This window comes from Nematolebias whitei, chromosome 13 (assembly GCF_014905685.2).
Source record: "Nematolebias whitei isolate Nwh7 chromosome 13, NemWhi1, whole genome shotgun sequence".
NCBI classification, from domain to species: domain Eukaryota; kingdom Metazoa; phylum Chordata; class Actinopteri; order Cyprinodontiformes; family Rivulidae; genus Nematolebias; species Nematolebias whitei.
The window spans coordinates 27,124,084-27,147,020 of record NC_056510.1 but is presented as its reverse complement, the minus strand read 5'-3'; the positions used below and the strand labels follow the sequence as shown (position 1 = coordinate 27,147,020).

General features: G+C 42.0%; 1 protein-coding gene across 1 annotated transcript; it reads left to right on the top strand.

The window, feature by feature from the left end:
• Nucleotides 1–2,315: 2,315 nt before the first annotated feature.
• Nucleotides 2,316–22,649, top strand: rev1 (REV1 DNA directed polymerase). Its single transcript, XM_037686555.1, has 22 exons — nt 2,316–2,598; nt 3,205–3,280; nt 9,240–9,372; nt 10,134–10,302; nt 10,394–10,840; nt 10,944–11,773; nt 12,009–12,107; nt 12,235–12,351; nt 12,456–12,582; nt 12,662–12,790; nt 15,641–15,795; nt 15,875–15,994; nt 16,099–16,319; nt 16,403–16,575; nt 16,673–16,902; nt 16,980–17,146; nt 17,378–17,623; nt 19,480–19,579; nt 19,674–19,873; nt 19,975–20,119; nt 20,193–20,295; nt 22,202–22,649. The coding sequence occupies exons 2-22, from the start codon at nt 3,215–3,217 to the stop codon at nt 22,311–22,313; spliced, it is 4,089 nt and encodes a 1,362-aa protein (XP_037542483.1). The 5' UTR covers nt 2,316–2,598; nt 3,205–3,214; the 3' UTR covers nt 22,314–22,649.
• The last annotated feature ends 288 nt before the right edge of the window (nt 22,650–22,937 follow it).

Genomic DNA, 22,937 nt, shown 5'->3' with positions numbered 1-22,937 from the left:
AGTCATAATTTGATTTATTTTTTGTTCTGATGCGTGATTAAGATAAGATACTGGTAAAGATGTTTCTCAATGATAATGAGAAAATTTTGAAAATGTCTTCAATTTTCTTAGTATTTAAAAAAAAACAAATTTATGAAATATGTGCCACTTTAGAAGCTTCATAACAAAGTCAGTGTGCGGGAAAATGCTTTATAGTTTTGTCATGAATTAAATATTTCAGTCATCTTGTATTAATATTCTATTAGAGTTGAAAGCTCTCAAATTATCTTAGTGTTCGCAACAAAATATGCTGATTTGCATCTTATAATGTTATTATCTACAACATTGTTTTATGAGTATTGCACAAGGAAGCATGCAGCATTTTAGAGCTGTGCTTTCTGTGAAACAGACACCAAATCCATCTGAAATGTTGTAAGATGGTTGATAGGAAAGAAAATACGCAAAAACAAATATACAATGTTTTCAGGGGTTTCTTTTTTTTTTTTTTCATTGGACGTTTGCAAAAGATTACTGACATAAAATATCTTGGATCTTTTAGAAGGACAATTCTACTGGAGCTGGTGCTATGAGCTCATAAAGATCAGAAATATGGCCGCAAATACAAAACTGAAAAATTTTGTTGCCTTTTCATTCAGTTAGATGAGAGGGCTTTGCTAATATAGACTCTTTTGGGTATCAAACTGTTATTCATATAAAAGAAAATCCAACTCCCCAGACTGAGAATATCAAAATGTGGGTGGGAAAGGCACCTGTCTCCACCCTCGAGCTAGTTCATGTGGCATCCCCTGAAGATAGAAGTAACCAAAAGAAAAAATAATATTAAAGAAAATGATTTTGGTTGTTTTTCATCTTTGGCTTTACTTCTAATACTGAAACACACACTTGAATTACCATTAAATTGGAGTACACTGTGGTAACTTATTTTGCTTCCTGCATATCTGTAAGGAATTGTCTTATTATTTGTCATATCAAGTTTCTGTAAAGAAAACAAAATGGATTTAAGCTATGAAAAGTAACCCTATTGTACTGTCAAAATGAAGAAGTAGAAGCTGTCAACAGGTTTCCTTCAAACATTAACCAACCCCCCCACACACACGCACGCACACACGTGGCGTGTTTGTGTCAGAGCCAGACTCATGAGTCAGTCCAATGGCTCAGAGATCACTGTAACCACCACCTACTGCATCAACATAGACGCTGCAGCATCAGATGTCTGGTGCCATAGCAACAGAGAACAACCAATGAGAGGAGTCTGTGGGGCAGAATCAACAGCAGCATCTTTACAGATGTCAAATACAGCTCTGCATTTCCACACTTGACTATTTTATTTCTCTGAAAAATTGCAAACAGACCACCTGACATTAAAGACTTGGAATACCAAATCTTTCACGAGCCAAAATGCGGTTAAAATAAAATAAAAACACATTTGTTCACATTCTACCTCCTGTTGCCAGTTAATGTCAGAGAGCCACGTGATCACGTGCCCAAAACAAATCGACTGAACATGTAGTTTTATGATTTTCTTTAGCTTTAATATCTCACAGTATCGGTTTTGGGAAACCCATAGTTGTGATACGAATTGTCTTTTCTTTTTTGAAATAATGAATATTTGTTGTCGCGGTGAAGCTGTTGCTGGCTCGTTGTGGCTGCACGTGCCTCTGCGTCACTTCTGCCCTAGAGACACAGCGGTGCCATCTGGGGACAGCGGTGCTTCAAGTCAGCACACAAGGGAAACAAACAAATAAATAAACTCTGGACTAAACTGGTCGATTGGAGGAAAGCATTATGAACACAAATCTTTAATCTGTAAACTGACAACCAGCAGTTCCCTTAACGATATTAGAGTTAGCTTGTGTTGTTGCCCTCAGAGAATAAACAGACTTGTTTGTAAATAATGTAGTGACACGGTAGAGCTTGCATGGTCTGTTGTGGTAAATACATTTACTCAGCTGTCCGCATAGAGGCAGTATTCGTACACAAGCAGCCGGCGGGCTGGCGGGAAACAAGCTAGAAATAACACAAATCACCAAAACGGAACAGAACGTACTTTGCTTTTCACAATAAGACGACGCACGTTACTCTGCAAATGCGTAGACCAGAGCAAAGACGTCAAATGTGTGTAAATTCATCATGACCCTTCTGAATACTTGACATTAATGCAATATGTGCGTAGCTTTATTGACTTCTCTGTATTTTTTTTGCTCCGTAATTCATCGTTTCCACGAAGGTTTTTTTTTATTTATTTTATGTTGAAAAGACATTACCGGATGTTTCGGTTGTTGCCTCGCTAGTTTTGACGCTAACGGAGAGAGAAACGAAGGGATCAGGCGGTTGAAATGGAGAGCGAAAGGACTATGAGCAAGAATGTCCAAGAGACATGGCGTGGCTCCATGACACGGTGAAGGAACCTCACGTCACTAACAGGACTCCTCTGAACAGCGAAGTCAAGGCCTCGGCATCGAGCTGCCTGACTGGAGGGTTTTCAGTTCGCTTTGCTTTGGTCTTCCCTCGTTTAGCCCAAGCAGAAGGCGCACGCGACGTCTCAACGGAGCGGGATCTGCAGAGTATGTGACAAACAGTCTCGTCTGACAGCTTTAGGTAATAAACAAATAAATAAACAGAGACTTCTCTTGGCGAACGGTCAGTGCTCGCTCAGCACTGTTGTTGTTTGTTTACCATTAGCGCGGCGTTACACCTCAAGTTAGTCATGCGCCCTTTTCATTGTTTCCTAGCTTAATTTTTTTTACCAGCATGTTAGCAAGTGCAGTGAAAACACTTCCACTGGTTCTCTCTGACATGGTCCTCACACAGTGCAGCGACATGCAGGATTATGAGATGATTAGAAGAGCTAGGCTAATGTTAGCAGCTGACCACATGGGCTGTGTTGTTATCTACTTGTCAGCAGTGGGGGCATGTTTCACTGGGCTCAAACCTGTTACATAAGGCCAGCCAAAACAACATTTGTCCTGAATTAATATAAATCCATAAATGCAGTTTATGACACTGTTTGTGACACCTTGTTGGCACAAAAGTTTTATAATGAACTTTAAGAATTTTAGGCTTCTCTGGAATGTTTTAATGTAATTTCAGATACTGTTTTGGTTAACCACCAAGGATGTTCAGGGTTTACTTATGAACCTTTTAATTACTTTAGCTTGGCACTTGAGTTGATTTTTGACTGGTGAGAGCTCTTTTCGTATACAGGAAGCTCAGTATGAGTCGAGATGGATGGATGAAGAAGAAAGCTAATAGCAGTGAGGACAATGGTTGGGCTGAAAGGGTGAGTATAAACTCCTATACATCACTATCAGCAGCATAATGCAGTTATGGAGTGTGTGCATTAGTTGGAAAATTAAAAGTTGCCCATTGAGCTCTCCTCTCGCCTTCATGCACATTCATTTTACGACCTGTAAGGATGTAACAGTACTTGCTTGTGTAATGAAGTATAGATTGATTGCACTGATTACTGTAACTCAGACTGTAAAGTTCTAGTTTAACTCAGTTGCAGGTCAGACATCAATAAGACAGACAGTGTAGCCAAAGACTTGATCTTTCATTAAAGCGACAGATGGCACGGAATCTCTTAATAGCAAAAAAATGGGGATTACTGAAGAGGTGCAGAAATGTAAATGAGCCGACCAGCATCAACATTTAAACAACAACCCCTCCTTCACAGGTTTTCACATACCAGTAGCTTTTATACTGTTCTTATCCCTTGTGCCATAACAGCTCTCACTTGTCACTCGTACACTCAGAGAGGATGTACTGGGTCAAGGCTCCAACCCAGTCTTCATCCATCTTTGTTTCTATCTATGTTGGTTCACTGAAAGCATGTCATGTTATCACACTGCCTGATAAGCAAATTTCTACTTCAATAGTAATTTGACCATGTTACTAAAAAGTAGGGATGCACAATATTGGATTTTTTGCCTGTATCCGATATGTTGGTATGTTAAAACTTATTTGACTGATACCAATATTTTGTATATTTTCCTTTGTCAGAACATAGCCCTCTTATTTAGGCTTTTTTGCTACAAAAGTTGTGTAAGAGCTGGTGACAAATATTCAGTAACAGCCATATGCATAGTAGTTTAACTTACCTGTTTTAAATGAAAAGTGTTAAATGTTGTTTATTAGCATTAAATGCTGCAATGCTGTCTCACTTGTGGAGGCTTGTTCCAGGTTCCTAGCTGCAGTGTGGGATCCTCTGCACTCTTGTGCATGAAGGACAGCCTTTTTAAGTTCAAAGTTTTGTCTATCCATTGTGCAGTAAGACTAATCATGCTAACCGGGCTAGCATGACGTCCAAATGTCTGTGGTAAAACTCACCCAACAAGTCATTCTATCAGCTATTAGGTTCTAAATGACGTCGGAAATGACGGCTTGTAACTCGGGTAAGGTTACGTCGGAAAAATATCTCAGACTGGGGACGATGTAGCGAGGCTCAACATAGTCCATAAATCTTCAGAATCCGATATCCTCACCAACGAAAAAAGAAACTTCCACACCACCGACATTTTGAATTTTTCTTTCTGTTGTGAGATCAGGTAGGCGCATGTGACGTCATCATGTTGTGCTGCCGCTGCAGGCATCCTTGTCAAATTCAATTTAAATTCAAAAATACTTTATTAATCCCAGAGGGAAATTATATGTTGGGTAACTCATCATCCTGGTTTCATTAATGAGTTGTTATAGATGCTGATGGCTGTGGGCAGGAAGGATCTCTTGTAGCGGTCTGTCCTACAACGGATCTGAAGAAGCCTCTGACTGAAGACACTTTGTTGTTGTATGACAGTCTGATGAAGAGGATGCTGAGGGTTGTCTATAATTTTCTTCATTTTATGAAGAATCCTTCTTTGTACAATCATCTCCAAAGTTTCTAGAGGAGTCCCCAGAACTGAGCCAGCCTTCTTTATGAGCTTGTTGATCTGTTTTAAGTCACTTGCTCTGGTGCTGCTCCCCCAGCAGATGATGGCAGAAGAGATAGCACTCTCTACAACAGACTTATAGAAGATATGCAGCATCTTGCTGCAAACGTTGAAGGACTTCAGCTTCCTCAAGAAGTACAGTCTGCTCTGTCCCTTCTTGTAGACAGCTTCACTGTTGCATTTCCAGTCCAGTCGATTGTCCAGGTGAACTCCAATTCACGTTTTTCAAGCATCTGGGACAGTACTATGTTGTAAAGACAGATGAAAAATGTATGTCACCGGTTCTGCTATAATTTGTGCAGCTAGACTTAATTTATACTTCACCACCACCTCCACTTCTTCTCCCATGATGGAAATAGTGTTGGACCTGTTCCTGATTCTCCTGAAATCTACAATCATCTCCTTTGTTTTGTTCACATTCAAGATGAGATGATTGTTTCCACACCATGCCACAAAGCGTTCCACCAGTTCCCTGTACTCAGCTTCTTGTCCATCTCTGATACACCCGACCACTGCAGAGTCATCAGAATATTTCTGCAGATGACAGGAGTCTGTTTTGTACTGGAAATCTGAGGTGAGATTTCCAAGGAATGGTGAGAGTACAGTCCTCTGTGGTGCTCCTGAGCTACTGACCACCTGGTCAGACACACAACCCTTCAGTCTCACAAAATGTGGTCTGTTTGTCAGGTAGTCTTTGATCCAGGTGATTGGTGAGGCCTCCACCTGAGTCTTCTGGAGTTTCTGACAAAGCAAATCAGGCTGGATTGTGTTAAATGCACTGGAGAAATCAAAGAACATGACTCTCACAGTGCTGTCTGCCTTTTCTAGATGACAGTGAGTTTGCTGAAGCAGGTGTATGATGGCATCTTCAACTCCAAGTCCACGCTGATAAGCAAACTGCAATGAGTCCTGATATGCGCTTGCTTATCTAGTCAGGTGGGTCAGCAGAAGTCTCTCTAGGACCTTCATGATGTGGGATGTCAGGGCAACAGGTCTATAGTCATTGAGGACTGATGGGTGAGTTTTCTTTGGCACTGGAACAAGACAGGATGTTTTCCACAACACTGGAACATTCTCCTGGGTCAGGCTACGGTTGAAGAGGTGCTGCAGAACCCCACAGAGCTGCTCTGCACAGACCTTCAGGACTCTGGGACTGACACCATCTGGACCTGCAGCCTTATTCCGGTTCAGTCTCTCCAGCTGCTTCCTCACCTGACTTCTGGAGACTCAGAGGGGGGAGGCAAAGGAGGTATCAGCATCTTCTGATTTGGTTGAAGACCAATAAGTAGAAGAAGGGTCCATGACTGAGGTGGTAGATACAATATTTGAGGTGTGACAGGACAGCCTTGGGTCAATGAAGGGTGGTATGTATGTTTGGCTGTGGGCAAGAGAGGAGGCTGCTGAGCTTTTTCCTGAACTGAACCTATTGAAGAATGTGTTCAGTTCATTGGCTCTGTCCAGGCTTCCATCCTTCTGATCCTCCTTTTGCTTGAAGCCTGTGATCTGTTTCATCCCTGACCACACCTCTGATATTGTTCTGTTGGAGCTTGCTCTCCAGCTTCTTCTTGTACACCTCCTTGCTGTTTCTTATCTTGACTTTTAGTTGCTTCTGTGTGCTCCTCAATAATTTCCTATCTCTCTCCCTGAAGGCTCTTTTTTTTCTGGTTTAGCAGTTCCTTCAGGTCAGTGGTAATCCAGGGTTTGTTATTGGGGAAGCATCTCACTGTTCTGGTGGGGATGGTGTTGTTTACACAGAAGTTTATATAGTCGGTCCACACTCAGTCATGGCATTGATGTCCTCTCCATGTGGCTGGCACAGTGCATCCCAGTCTGTAGCCTCAAAACAACCCCACAGGGCTTCTTCAGCTTCCGTTGACCATTTTCTCACTGTTCTCTTTATTTCAGGTTGCCTCTGAACAAGGGGTTTATATTTTGAGCAGAGAAACACAAGATTGTGATCTGATTTGCCAAGAGGGGGTCTTGCTTTAGCGATGTATGAATCCTTGACATTTGCATAAAACAAGTCCAGCGTTTTGTTTTCTCTGGTAGAGCAGCTGACAAACTGTTGGAATGTTGGAAGTATAGCAGAGAGTGTGACATGATTAAAATCCCCAGATATTGCAACAAACGCACTAGGGTGTTGTGTCTGTAGCTTAGCAACCTCTGAGCTGATGACATTACACGCAGTCTCGGCAACAGCATTGGGTTGATGCTGTTAACCCAATGTTTTAATGTCTGTCAATGCAACAATGTCATTGTTTAATCAATGTCCAAAACCAAAATGTTAACCCAGCATCAGTTGCCAAAATATCACTGGTGAACTCTCTTGGCAAATAATATGGATGACAACTTAGGGCTAACAGTTCAGTATCTGGACTGCAGAGACGACACTTCACAGTAACATGTCCAGGATTACACCATCTGTTGTTCACAAGCACTGCCAACCCACCTCCTTTCCTTTTGCCACTTTAAATCTCTATCTGCTCGTATGGTCAGAAAGCCTGGCAAGGAAATGCTGGAGTCGGGGATATGATCCTGCAACCATGTCTCAGTGAAACACATAACAATGCATTCCCGATACTCTGGATGGGACCTTGTTAGGGCTTGAAGTTCATCCAACTTGTTTCCCAGCGATCTCACATCATGATCGATGGAAGAAATGGTTTAAACTGCATTCTTCTCTCTTTCTCCCTCTTCTTTGCTCCTGCTCTGCATCCACGACGCTTCCTTTTCAACTCATTTGGGATTTGAGGCGGTAGTTGAGATCATTTTTGAGCTTTGGAGATGTTAATCAGCTGCTCCCGGTTGTAAAAAAAACCTTGTTGCTATGGTTACGCATCATAACAAATGTCCAAAAGTAAAGATCTTTCTGTAAAAATCCTTCCAGCTGCACAGTATCTGACACCAGAGGAAATAATCATCCAAAAAAAGCGATTTATAACCAGAAAATAGAGGAATTAAAGTTTTCAAAAGTAATATCTCAGAATGAAAGTAACAGAGCTGCTCCAACATGCAGCCACCTTGAGCGGCGCAATTCTAGAACTGGGTTGGTCGCTGGGTTGTCATACAAAAACAGCACCTTTTATATTGATGAGTTATTTTTGATGGAATAGCCGATGTCCAATATTTAACTTTAATGCTAATGTTGGCCGATACCAATACCATGCCGATAATATCGTGCATCCCTACTAAAAAGGACATGATGTTATAACACCTGATTTTTAACTGGCACATCAGAACTAAGTAACTTGTAGCGGGATATGTTACAAAAGTTAATTTGAAAGTCTAGTTTTATTCATCAGTATCTGTAATGCCTAGACAGTATTGTGGCTGTAAAGTGCATTTCAATTCAATTCAATAATACTTTATTAATCCCAAAGGGAAATTATTTTGTTGTTGTAACTCGTTATCCTCATTTCATTAAGAGATGTTATAGATACTGATGGCTGTAGACAGGAAGGATCTCTTGTAAAGGTCCATCCCACAGTGGAGCCTAAGAAACTGGCTGCAGATGCCGTCCGATCCATCCACCCAGACTCGGCTGGCCTCTCGGTTCCCCTGGACTGTAGGACCGCTTGAATGCTGGGCAGAACTCCTCCCAGAGCGATGGCCACTCCTCCCAGCAGTCTGCCGAGCTCCTCACAGCCGCGGACAGCCAACTGCAGGTGCCGAGGGACGATCCCGTCTATCCGCTGTCGTGAGCTGCGTCTCCTGCCAGCTCCAGGACCCCAGCGATCAGGCACCCTAGCACAGCTGGCCGGTAGATGAGAATGCGTCCACAGAACATCCTTTTCAACTCATTTGAGAGTTGGGGCCATAGTTGAGATATTATTTGAGCTTTTGAGATGTTATTCAGCTGCTGCTGTTGTAGAAAACTGCCTTGTTGCCATGGTTACGCATCATAACAAATGTCCAAAACCAAAAAAAGTTTCAGTAAAAATCCTTCCGGCTGCACAGCATCTGAAACCAGAGGAAACAATCATCCAAAAAATGTGATTTACATCCAGAAAACCAGGAATTAAAGTTTCCAAAGGCAAAATCTCAGAATGAAAGTAACAGAGCTGCTCCAACATGCAGCCACCTCGAGCGGCGCAATTCTAGAACTTTAGAATGTGTGTTTAAATGTATGTTTAGAATTTAACTGGAATGCCATTTATTTTTGTAGTAATTTCTGTTAGACATGTCTCTAAGATGGTGTTGCATTCAGTCGAAGAGATTTTAGATCGAGCAAATTGTCTAATCTGATTTTTACCTGTTTGGTTTTGTTTTAAGCTTTTCTTTACTTTTATTGTTGCATTGCATCTCATGCAGGGCGGCTACATGGCTGCCAAGGTTTCAAAGCTGGATGAGCAGTTTAAACTTGATGCGCCCAGAGAAAAGCAGAAGGAAGGGACGTGCTCCACCATCTTCAGTGGTGTGGCTATTTACGTCAATGGATACACAGGTAACAATCTGCACACACACTTTTTATGAAGTTCCACTGAATGGCTCATTTGCCTTCTCCCATCATCATTTCTTTGCCTAATCTTTTAGAGCAAAAAGAAAAAAAACTTTTCAGGAACAGTCTCAGAGGAGCACCTGGGAAAAAAAAATCTGTGAACCTTTTGTATTTTCTCTTCTTTTTTGACAGCAGTCTTTATTTTCTCCAACAATTGAACACATTTTTAGCATGAGGTGTATGTTTAAAATGACGCCACGACAGTTTTGATGGAATAGAAAAATGATAAAGAGCATTAATCAAGTCGAAAGGAGAGGGTTCTCTAAAAAGCAGACCAAACACCTGTCAGTCATTTTGCACAGGAGATTAAAGACGTAAAGTTACAGTATCTGAAATGTGCAGATCAAGCAGATGTGTGATTTTGAAAATGCTGCTTTGTAAGAGAGTTAACACTGAGAAACAAGGCAGTGCTGCATCCTGATGATTTCACGTCTTCAACCTGTTATTATGCACGTCAGGATGCTGCTGAAGGCATGGATTAGATCTCGGCTATGCAGACTTTTCTGTTCTTTATGTGCAGAGTTATCCCCTTCCCCCTTCAAAGCAATTTTGCCAACTTCCTAGTCTAAAATTGTGCTTGTCTGTCAAATTGTTGATTCCAAATTGACTTTAGGAGTGCATGTGGCTGGTGATCTGTCCCCTAAATACTTACTTGGATGAAGTGAGTGTAGAAAGCAAATTAATGCCTGTGTTTTTTGTCATGTCAGAGCCGAGTGCAGATGAACTTCGCAGGCTGATGATGCTGCATGGAGGTCAGTTCCATATTTATTACATGCGCTCTAAGACCACCCACATCATCGCCAACCACTTACCCAACTGCAAAATCCAAGAGCTCAAAGGGGAAAAGGTCATCAGGCCAGAGTGGATCACTGACAGGTGTGTTAATTCTAAGAAGAGAATTTCTACATACAGTATTTGTCTGTAAAATATTAAATAAAAATTTATTTTTGTAATTTTTTTCATACAGTATTAAGGCTGGGCGCCTCCTGCCATATTTAAAATACCAGCTGTATGCTAAACAGAAGAGCACGCTCTTCTCTAGCTTGATCCTGGGCCACAATGCAGAGACTGCAGGATCGAGCCGCTGTCCCCTTCAGCCGAACGTTCATCAAAAGCTCCATTTGCCTCAGCGAAACACTGAGCTTTCTGTTCCGCACAGTGGAGGATCCTCATCCAGCTGTAAGAACAACTCCATCCCTGTCCCCATCCGCAGTGAAGCCGACCCACCGTCCACCCAGCATTGTTTTAAAGCTCGCTTGGTTAACCCCAAACCAAGTCATTCAGAGTCCAGTCAGTTTACAAACTCTCAGCACAACAGATCTCCTCACACAAACCCACTTTCTAACCACTGCAACACAAAGCACTCACACAAATCTCTGCAGTCTGCTCACGTGCATGGAGAAGAATTAAAAATGTGAGTATGTAATGAAAGGTTTGAACATTTTTCTCTCTCTATTCAGAGATTTTGGAAATTAAAGTTTGTGAATTGACACATTTTTTTTTCTATTTTCTCATAGAAATGGACTACTACAGACCTCATTGGATATCACAAGCCATTCCAAAATGAATGGAATACAAGGCGGTAGAGAACTGGATTTTTGTCCTGCTGGGGTTTCGAAGGGGGTTAAGGGAGCCCCCCTGACCAATGGACACGTTCATCTTTTTAATGGTGCCTTAAAGTCGGAGGACTTGTCCCTTGTTACAGATCTGTTCTCTTCTAACAGGGACGTGTCTAAATGTCAAATAAAGAGATCAACAGATAAACCTCAGAGTCCTCCATATCAGACGAATGCTGACCCTTATGAGTTCCCCCCCAGCCCTCCAAAACAATCTGACCTCCCACCTGGTTTTCTGGAGCAATCCTGCACACAAGGAGACAATGGCCATAAACCTCCACTACCCACCTCCCATGAGGCTGCCAACAAAATCCAGCTCCTGCCTAAATGTCTCCACCCTCACAGTCAGGTCACAACCACCTCTGAGCAGACTCATCTGCCTCCTCCTTCTTCTTCTACTTTGCAGTCCTCAGTTAGACTGAACGGAAGTCACCATGATGCCTTCTCATCCGACCTGACATTCCTCAGCACAACCTCTATAACAGCCAAACCTGATCCTCCCACCAATGAGACCTCATCCAAGACCTCAGAGCTGCTGCTGGAACAGACGGGGGGTCTGATCTCCGAGTACTACTCTCACTCACGTTTGCACCAGATCTCCACGTGGAGGGTTGGATTTTCTGAGTATGTCAACGAGCTGCACAGCAAACGGAAATCCACAGGGGGCACCTCTTTCCCTGGCAAAGATCGTCTGAGGAAGTTTATAGCTCGGCGATCTGCAGACGGTCAGGGTAGGACAGAATGTTTCACTTTGTTGTTTGAATTTCTTTCATGTTCTCTCAGTGCTTTCTTTTTTAATCAACACATCCCTTTTTTTTTGCAGTGAAATGTCCGATGATGGAAAACTACTAAATTTTGCTTGATTAAATTATAACACAGACAACAAAGTAATTATGTGAAATGGCTGGTGAAACTGAGGGAATGAAATGTGTCCAAGCGTCCATTTAATATGTTTGTCTGTGTCAGGTACATCAGCCCTAGGCAGCATTAAATCTTGTATCCTCCACGTGGATATGGACTGTTTTTTTGTGTCTGTTGGGATTCGACACAGACCGGAGCTTAAAGGCAAGACACTTTTTATATGTTTAGATGTTCAGGTATGCAGTCTGTAAAACATATCTTTATATGAAACATCATTGGCAGACATTAAAACGATTTGCTGCTCCTGGTTGAATTACTGGTTTTCCTGCAGGGAAGCCTGTAGCTGTGACCAGTAACCGTGGACAGGGCAGAGTCCCTATAAGACCTGGAGCTAACCCACAGGTGGAGCTGGAGTACTACCAGAGAAGATACACTCAACCCCAGTCAGGTTAGATTTTGTCTGATCAGATTGTCATGGAGTGTCTCAACACTGACAGAGCAACCTACATGTCTCAAGTAAGTTCAATTCACTTTATACTGTATGTGTATCAGAAAGATCAGGTGATGATCTGCCTGGTACTCCCTCACAAGACACTCCTGACTTTCATGACACCAGTACAGACCAGGAGGCCATGGCTCTCTCAATGGCAGAGATTGCATCCTGCAGTTATGAGGCTAGGTAAGATAAAAACACGCATCATGACTGTTCTAAACAAGGAGCAAGATGAGTGATTTATTTATTTTTTTTTACTTTGCAGGCAGACAGGGGTGAGGAACGGGATGTGTTTTGGCAAAGCAAAACAACTGTGTCCCTCATTGCAATCAGTCCCTTATGATTTTGAGGCCTATAAAGAGGTGGCTCTGAACATGTATGAGATTCTGGCAAGGTGAGAAGGCTGAGATCTTTCTGTCACTTCGCTTTGTTTTTTGTTCCCTGTTGCGGAGCGAAGCGATGGAAATGGAAATACCCTCTGTCTGTCTGTGTGCATGTTGTGAGCATGATAACTTGAACAATAAGTGAGGCACCAACTTTTGTTTTGGTTTGGGGCTACGTCTAGGCGAAAGAAAGGTTCCTTTTGAAAATTGGTTTGCTGTTCAAAGTGCAAGATGGCTGCCGCCATAAATGTCGATTTGTGTTGTGAGTTACATAACTTGAAAAATAAGCAACAAACCAGCTTCCATTTTGGTGTGTGGCTTCATCTAGGCGTAAGAAAGGAAACTTTTGAAAATTAGGTTGTCACGTCAAAATCCAAGATGACTGCCACCACACACACACACACATATACAGTGCCTTGCGAAAGTATTCGGCCCCCTTGAACTTTTCAACCTTTTGCCACATTTCAGGCTTCAAACATAAAGATATGAAATTTTAATTTTTTGTGAAGAATCGACAACAAGCGGGACACAATCGTGAAGTGGAATGAAATTTATTGGATGTGTCAAACTTTTTTAACAAATAAAAAACTGAAAATTGGGGCGTGCAATATTATTGGGCCCCTTTACTTTCAGTGCAGCAAACTCACTCCAGAAGTTCAGTGAGGATCTATGAATGATCCAATGTTGTCCCAAATGACTGATGATGATAAATAGAATCCACCTGTGTGTAATCAAGTCTCCGTATAAATGCACCTGCTCTGTGATAGTCTCAGGGTTCTGTTCAACGCGCAGAGAGCATCATGAAGACCAAGGAACACACCAGGCAGGTCCGAGATACTGTTGTGGAGAAGTTTAAAGCCGGATTTGGATACAACAAGATTTCCCAAGCTTTAAACATCCCAAGGAGCACTGTGCAAGCAATCAAATTGAAATGGAAGGAGTATCAGACCACTGCAAATCTACCAAGACCCGGCCGTCCCTCTAAACTTTCATCTGGAACAAGGAGAAGACTGATCAGAGATGCAGCCAAGAGGCCCATGATCACTCTGGATGAACTGCAGAGATCTACAGCTGAGGTGGGAGAGTCTGTCCATAGGACAACAATCAGTTGTACACTGCACAAATCTGGCCTTTATGGAAGAGTGGCAAGAAGAAAGACATTTCTCAAAGATATCCATAAAAAGTGTCGTTTAAAGTGGGCACTCATCTTGTCCATGATTTTTTTCGAGGGGTGGAGGAGGAGGAGACGGACGGAGACACGTCCTAAGCTGTGCAGCGCGCTGTTTAAACCAACAGTTTTAGAGGGGGTGGGGGACACAGAGACAACCGCGCGCTGTCTGAACCGACAATTTTTTTGTGGGGAGGAGGGTGTTGGGATGGGGGAGAGAAAGACACACATCTGAGCTGTACGCTGTTTGTACCGACAGTTTTCGACGGGGCGTTCGGTTCTGTTGACGGGGGGGGCGCCCCGCTTGTATAATGGTAGGGGAATCACTGGTGTCACTGGTGCCCATATCCAACTATCACAGTGTGAGAGGCGGGGTACACCCTGGACAGGTCTCCAGTCCATCACAGGGACACATGGAGACAAACGAGATAAACAACCATTCGCTCTCTCACTCACATCTAAGGACAATTAGAGTTACCAATAAGTCTAACATGCATGTTTTTGTCTGTGGGAGGAAATCAGAATACCCGGAGAAAACCCACGCATGCACGGAGAGAAAACGCAAACTCCACCCAGAAAGCCCCCGGCTGGGATTTGAACCCGCAACCTGCTCACTGAGAGGCAGCAGCCCTACCAACTGCACCACCGTACTGCCCCTGTTTATTTCAATTCAATTTATTTATACAGCGCCAAGTCACAACAGAAGTTGTCTCAGGGCACCGAACAGAAACATTCACATCCATCCATCCATTATCTTTACTGCTTCTTCCATTTTGGGTCACGGGGGTTGCCGGTGCCCATGTCCAGCAATCACTGTGCGAGGGGCGGGGTACACCCTGGACGGGTCGCAAGTCCATCACAGGGACACATAGAGACAAACGAGACAAACAACCATTCACTCTCTCACTCACACCTAGGGACAATTTAGAGTTACCAATCAGTCTAACATGCATGTTTTTGGTCTGTGGGAGGAAACTGAAGTACTGGAGAAAACCCACACATGCACGGAGAGAACATGCAAAGTCCACCCAGAAAGGCCCCTGGACCGGGGTTTGAACCAAGGACCTGCTCGCTGAGAGGCAGCAGCTCTACCAGTTGCGCCACCGTGCTGCCTCATTCACATACATAAAAAGACAATTAGTAAAAATTATCTATCTAAGGAAGCAGCAGACTCGTTGAATCTTCACTTTTTCACAGTCTCCCATCCTGAGCAAGCACAGTGGCAACAGTGGAAAGGAAAAACTCCCTTTTAACTGGAAGAAACCTCCATCAGAGCCAGGCTCAGGACAAGCGACCATCTGCTTGAGAGGACAGGAAGAAGAAACAAACCAACATAGGTGTGCGTGCATGCGTGGGTAAACCAGCCACCTCTATCATTTAAGTAGTCTGCTTTCTTGTTTTTATATTTTATGTTTCCTGAAATGACTGGGATAGCTCTTGTCCCTGATCATGGATAAAATTGCTCCTTCCACTCACCAGTATCTGTCACTCTGTGCTGCCTTGGACAAGCAAAAAATAAACAACTACCTCTTATATCCAGTGTAACTCACCAAAAACATTAGAATTAGACATTCCCTGTTTAATTCCAGTTCACAAAAACACACCTGAACCTACAAACATTCACTATTCATTTAGGGGACATTGGCATACTGCTTGTTGCTTTCGCTTTACTTGGTAACTTCTTTTTTTGTAGTTACACCCATGACATTGAGGCTCTCAGCTGTGATGAAGCGCTGGTAGATGCCTCTGGTCTGTGCGCTGAGATTGGTGTCAGCCCGGATGATTTAGCCCGAGCCATCAGAGCAAACATTGAGGAGAAAACAAGATGTTGCGCTTCAGTGGGAATGGGTGAGTTGGTGTTTGCCTCATACTGTAAAATACACCAAGGCAGTATCAGTCGTATCTAATCAAGCTCTGATCTGTTCAGGGACTAACATACTGTTGGCTCGACTGGCAACTCGTAAGGCCAAACCCAATGGGCAGTATTTCCTCAAGTCCGAAGAAGTGGATGATTTTATCAGGGACCTACCAGTGACCAGTTTACCAGGTATATACACCATGCTGCATTCTCATCATGGCTACTAGTTAGTGTCTGTTATCATTAAGAGGAGTAAATATTTGATTTTAATAATATTTTATACATGTTCCTAGGTGTTGGACATGTTATGGCTAAAAAACTTGCTGGTGTGGGTGTGAAGTCATGTGGGGATCTCCAGCAATTGTCTTTATCTCAGCTGCAAAAAAAGTTTGGACCCCGTACCGGACAAACTCTGTTCCGCTTCTGTAGGGGTTTGGATGACCGACCCGTCCGCTTTAGAAAGGAAAGAAAATCTGTCTCTGCTGAGATGAACTACAACATCCGCTTTACCACGGTTAGATGTGCTATGTATTTTTTTTATGCGTCTGTTTTGTAGCATCCATCTTTTTTTAAACTTCCTGTTTGAAAACTCACCAGGTTGATGAGGCTGAGAGTTTTCTCACCAATTTATCGATGGAGGTGCAACGACGTTTACAAGACGCTGGACTGCGTGGTCGGAGAGTCACACTTAAGGTCATGGTCCGCAAGGTTGGAGCACCTCTGGAGCCAGCTAAATATGGAGGCCATGGCGTATGTGATAATCTAACCAGGTTAAAAAAAGCAACTTAAATCCTGTTTTGTTTTTTAGATTATTAAATGGAAAAAAGAGAGAAAAGTTTATTTTTGATTTCTTTCACTTTTCGACAGGACTGTGTTGCTCACTCAGTCCACAGACAGCGGTCAGCTGATTGCCTCCGCTGCCATAAAGCTGTTTCACGCCATGAAGCTGCAGGTCAAGGACTTGAGAGGTGTTGGCATTCAGGTTCAGCTTCTTAAGGGAAGTCAGTCTGTTACAAAGGACTGCCATGGTCCTCGAACACACTCCATCAAAAACTTGTTGTTGGGCCAAGGACCGAGTGCTAAATCCAACAACAAAGGTCTGTTTGGTCTTCAGCGTTCAGTTTTTGCCATCTTGGTCACATTAGTTTTTTAACAACTGTTACAAATGTTGCAGACACTCGCCAAGATCCAACAGATCCTCCAGGTGGCTCCTCAACACCTCCTTTCACACCTGCTGAGCCAGTTCCAGGAACAAGCAAAGACCATCCAGATTGTAGAAGAACACCAAAACATTCTCGGACGTGTTTCGACTTCAGTATTGAGGTTCCTTCTCCTTCACAGGTACATCATGGATGGAACTGCCTGGTCAGAAACACAAGTTTATGATTTACATTTTTGTTTTATGTTTATATTGTAGCTGACAGGAATAAATGCCTCTTAAGATTTTTCTTTTTATACGTTTTAAATTATGCTTAAAATTTTTACTTCTACTGGATGACCAATTTTCTTGTAAGATCAATAAAATAACTCTTCCTATCTTTTAACATACTGTGTTTCTGAATGGTTTGTAAGGTGGATCATTCTGTCCTGGAAGCTCTTCCTCGAGAGCTGAGAGAGCAAGTGGAGCAGACGTGGATGAAAAGAGTCGAGAAGCCAAATAACTTCCGTCTTCCTGATTTGCACCTTTCCTCTCCTGATCCCAATACATGTCCTCCTCCTCCCGTACCGTACACCCCACCTGCAGGAACATTGGTTCTGCAGATTCCAGACCAGCCAGATAGTCCAGGAATTGTACTGGAATTGCCTAACTTTTCACAGGTACAACAGCAGCTGTTTGAGGTTTGATTTTTTTTCCCTTTATGCATATGACAGGGTGCTGACAAAGGAGCTTTGGTGTTGCATGAGGAAATATGGAGTGGCACAGAAGTATGTTAGACTGGTACAGGACATGTACAAGGACAGCAGGACAGTGGTGAGATGTGCTGTAGGAGTGACTTCAAGGTGGAGGTGGGAGTGCATCAAGGATCGGCTCTGAGCCCCTTCTTATTTGCTCAGGTGATGGAATGACCAATAAATTAGGTCAGGCAGGAATCCCTGTGGACGATGATGTTTGCAGATGATGTGATCTTTGGTGAGAACAGGGAACAGGTGGAAGAGAACTTGGAGAGGTGGAGGTATGCACTTGAAAAAAGAGGAATGAAAGTCAGCCGTAGTAAGACAGAGTACATGTGTGAATGAGAGGGAGGCTGGTGGAACAGTGAAGCTACAAGAAGCGGAGGTCACAAAGGTGCAGGACTTCAAGTACTTGGGGTCCACTGTCCAGGAAAATGGTGATGTGGAAAAGAAGTGAAAAAGAGAGTCCAGGCAGGATGGAGTGGATGGAGAAAAGTTTCAGGAGTGATGTGCGACAAAAGAGCGTCAGCAAAGTTCAAAGGAAAAGTTTACAAGACAGTGGTGAGACCAGCTATGTTGTATGGTCTGGAGACAGAGACATGGACAAAAAGACAGGAGAAAGAACTGGAAGTGGCAGAAATTAAGATGTTTAGGTTCTCCTTAGGAGTGACGAGGCTGGATAAGATCGGGTATGAGATCATCAGAGGTACAGCACAGGTTGAACAATTGGGAGATAAAGTTAGAGACCAGATTGAGATGGTTTGGACATGTCCAGAGGAGGGACAGTGGGTATACTGGTAGAAGGATGTTAGAAATGCAGCTGCCAGGAAAAAGACAAACAGGAAACATCTGGATGAATTTAGAAAATGCATGGAGGTAGATTGAGTGAGGACAGAGTGAAATGGGGGAGGATGACTCGCTGTGGTGACACCTGAAAAGGGAAAAGACAAAAGAACAACTAGAAGACTTTAGATGTCAAGAATATGTATAAGGGATTAAGTTCACAGAGATGACTGGGACTGAATGTTTATCACTATGTAAATAAGAACCACGAGCTTCAATCTTATCCTGAATTTTACAGGAAGTCGGTGTAGAAATATAAGAACAGGAGTGATGGAGAATAAAACGGGATCTAGGTGAGAAGTGTTGCAGCAGAGTTTTGAACTTTAAATGAGAGAGAGATTCTTGGCCTAAACAGAAATGATGTTTCAACAGTCTTCATCGTTACAGAAAAGTGAGAATTGCAGTTTCTATTGACTGATAAGATAACAGACGTGTAATTTTGACATATTTCTCAGGAGAAATTATCTGGACTGAACTACAGACTTAACCTGCTAATCAGATTTCAGTTGTTGGTGGAAGGTGACACCTAGTGTTGGTGTGTGTGTTAAGCAACAAACCACATTTGACCATGTTTTGCAGACACCCATACTTGTCTTCCTTCTCCAGTTTATTTAGATTTGAATTATGACACATGCTTTTTTTTTTTTTACCCATAACCCCCAGAGAAATATTGTTTTCCACAGAAAACATAAATAGGCTGTAAACAGATTAACCTGCTAAAGACTGAAAACAAGTTTGGCATAAATATGGTTACTTAATACATCACAGTCTGCATTTACTAAAACTGAAGTAAAATGAAGGTATTTAACCAATCTGTGGATGTTTATTCAGGTTAGACTTGGTACTCACGACTAGTAAAGACAAAACATGACTTTTAAAAATCATCTTGAGCAAACGTTATTAATATTGACCCTTTGCTTCTGTATTCCCGACTGCAGGTTGACCCAGATGTATTTGCTGCACTTCCCAAAGAACTGCAGGAAGAACTGATGTCTGCCTACAATCGTGCAACAAATGTCCAACTCCAGGTGAAAACAGGTGAGTCAACAACTGAAGGCTTTTTGATCATTGTCACATCATGCTCGTTGGCTTGACCTTATTTTATTATTATTATGTTCTTGTTTACCTAAAGTCGAGCAGAAGAATCCACTGCTGCAGCTAAAACAGCCTGGTGTAGAGAATGGTCAGGTGAAGCGGCGCTACAAGAGAAAAAATGGAGTCAGCCCTCTTAAAAAAGGAACTTCACCATTAAAGAGGCATCAGGTGACAAAAAGTCCAGCCAAAACCGTACCACCTCCTGTAAGATCACAAGAACCAGCGAATGTACCAAAGGTGAGTCCATGCATTATTTTCTAGTCATATTTAAAATTAAAACTTTTATAACAATTTAAAACTGGACATATTTTTAGAACTCTCGTGTTTTCTGTTCTCAGACTGAAAACAATCCCTCCACCTCAAAACAAGAGGTCCCAGCATCTGTAAGTAAAATGGTTCCTCGTCCTGTTCCAGCTCTGGCTGGAGCCTGTGACCTGACAGACATCAAGACACTTCTAAGGGAATGGGTTGCCACAATAACCGGTACGCATTTTGGAACAAATGTTTTATGTCCGCACAAGCTGTGGTATTCAAACAATGTGTCACTTTTGATTAGACCCTATGGAGGAAGACATCCTGCAGGTGTTGAAATACTGCACTGATCTGATTGAAGACAAAGATCTGGAGAAGTTGGATTTGATAATAAAATACATGAAAAGGTAGGTTCTGCCATTTAGTTTAACCTAAAGATGGGTGATAAGAGGAAAATCTAATACCCCAATGTTATTTTGCTATATCACAATACACTGTCATATCGCGATATTTATAAATAACCAGTGTTATTTTAAACTATATAGTATGTAAAATGGCACTGGTGCACTCTATTCAAACAGACCATTCATGTTTGGTCAAACAAGTGAATAAAAACATCAGATAAACCAGCTGTGAACTTCAAGTGCGGTTTCTCTTCTGAACTAGTTCATCGGACTCCTCTTCAGTTACCGTCTCATTCACCCGCTCACCTGAAACTCCCGCTGTCGCCAAGCATGCATGGGAGGGCTTTAACAAAAATGGAACAAAATTAACACTTAAAAACAATTATTTGTTTGCTCAAAATTATAGTAAAGGTGTGTCTCAGTCTAGCTTTTGCTTAATAAAAGGACTTTAACGATCAACTCAGCTGTATTTCAAAACCCGATTCGCGTAAGCAAGCATGCGCAGAGGGATGAGCCGCTTTTCATTTCTTTGAAATTTAACAAGATAAACATCTAAAAACAATTATTTTTTTGCTCGAAATTATAGCAAAGGTGTGTCTTTCTTAGTCTAATGTTTGCTTAATAAAAGGACTTTAACGGTCAAATCAGCTGCATTTTCAAAAGTATTCACTGCCTCTGTCCTTCCAGAATGCACAGAGGGAGGGAAAAAAAGGAAGGAGGAATGCTGCTCATTTTTTCGAAATTTAACAAGATAACCACCTAAAACAATTGTTTGTTTGCATAGCAAAGGTGTGTCTCAGTTGAACTTTTACTTAATAAATGCACTTTAATGGTCAAATTAGCTGCATTTCGCCGGGGCGGTGCAGCTGGTTTGACGGTTGATCCAAGCAGCGAGCAGAACGAAGGTGGGAGTACAACGGCAAGCCGATTGTGTCATTAATAGCTGGTGAAGATTCTCAGTCATACAAGACATGGTAAATTCAAAAAAGTTCAGGACAAAAACAAAGTATAATAAATAAAGTCCAGTTGTTTTTGTCTTGAACTTTTTTTGAATTTGTCATTATAGCCACGTTTACCTATTGCATGATACAACGGTATGCCATAAAGCTACTACTACTCTGCTGCCATCAAGTGGCTGAAAATGTTACTGTTCAATAACAAAGTCCATGCTCAAAAATCCAGGTATAAAATCCAACATTTTTCAGTCAGGTCATCTGGACAGTTTTTATTTTTTATGCTGAAATGTTTCGCCTTCGATCCAGAAGGCTTCATCAGTCAAGGAAACACACAACAAAACTGAATCTTCCCCCAACAGCTTAATCCAAAGTGGAACAAACCAGTTCTGCTTGTGATAAGATGGTCTCTTTGGTACACCCCCTCCTCCCTTGCCAGCCCTCTTCCTTGTTGACAGTCTTGTCAAACTGGTTGAAAACAACAAAGTCCATGCTCAATAATCCAGGTGTACAATCCATCTCATCACAAGCAGAACTGGTTTGTTCCACTTTGGAGTAAGCTGTTGGGGGAAGAATCAGTTTTGTTGTGTTTCCTTGACTGATGAAGCCTTCCGGACCAAAGGCGAAACGTTTCAGCACAAAAAAAAGAAACTGTCCAGATGACCTGACTGAAAAATGTTGGGTTACTGTTCATTGTTTTCAGAATTAACGAAAACAGTCATATCTCAACCAAAAAATTGGTTATAAATATGGGGAAAAAAACGTAAATTAGTCGCTTCGATGTATAAGTCACAGGACTTGCAAATTTATGCAAAAAGGTGTGACTTGTGCGGCTAAAAATACGGTATATATGATACATTGCCCAGCCCTAGTTTATTAAAAATAGCCTTCTGTATTTGCCTTTTGTTTTACCCAAATAATTAAACTATATTTTTGTGCTGAAACTTTCTTTGCAGGATCATGCAGCAGTCAGTGGAGTCTGTTTGGAGCATGGCGTTTGACTTCATCTTGGACAACGTGCAAGTGGTTGTGCAGCAGGTTTACGGTAGCATCCTGAAGATAACATAAAACAAAGGGGAGAAGGTCCTGGTTTTACAGGGTCATCTACGCAACAAATCATGACATTTACTTTGTAATTTCTTTTTTTTTTTTTCTCCATTGCATTTTCACCCCAACATCTTGGAGTTCACTGTGGCTACAAATGATCATATAAACACAGTTCGTCTGAATAAGTGCCATAACAAGATTTGATAAAAACACGTATCAATTTTTGTACTTTTTTTATGTACAAGCAATTCAAACTGAAGAGCAATAAAGGTTTTCAATGTTGACTCACAACCATAATAAACAAACATCATAGCTATTCTGTTTTCATACATTTGGTTACTTTTATTTGATTATTGCAGTCGGTGTTTTCTTACCTATTGTTATAAATCTATTGTAGCCAGGCCGTGTAATATTTACAACTTTTGCTGTGCTGTCAAATTTCACTTGATGCACATCTTTCATACATTAGTTGTAATATAAAACAGATTTAAACGTCAGGTAACTTGGTAGCACTCCTCATGCATTATCGAGTTTAGACATTGTCTGACAAAGAGGTGTTTTTTATTTTTCATTCATATTCCTTGGAGCTCTCATCTCCAGCACTTGATCTGTGAATTTACCTGCAGCTGCTGCGCACAGTTGTAT

Coding starts and splice junctions, on each gene's coding strand:
- rev1 (XM_037686555.1), top strand. CDS start 3,215: ATGAGTCGAGATGGATGGATGAAGAAGAAAGCTAATAGCAGTGAGGAC. Junction 17,147..17,377: donor AGGTTCCTTCTCCTTCACAG/GTACATCATGGA, acceptor ATGGTTTGTAAG/GTGGATCATTCTGTCCTGGA. Junction 20,296..22,201: donor ATAATAAAATACATGAAAAG/GTAGGTTCTGCC, acceptor CTTTCTTTGCAG/GATCATGCAGCAGTCAGTGG.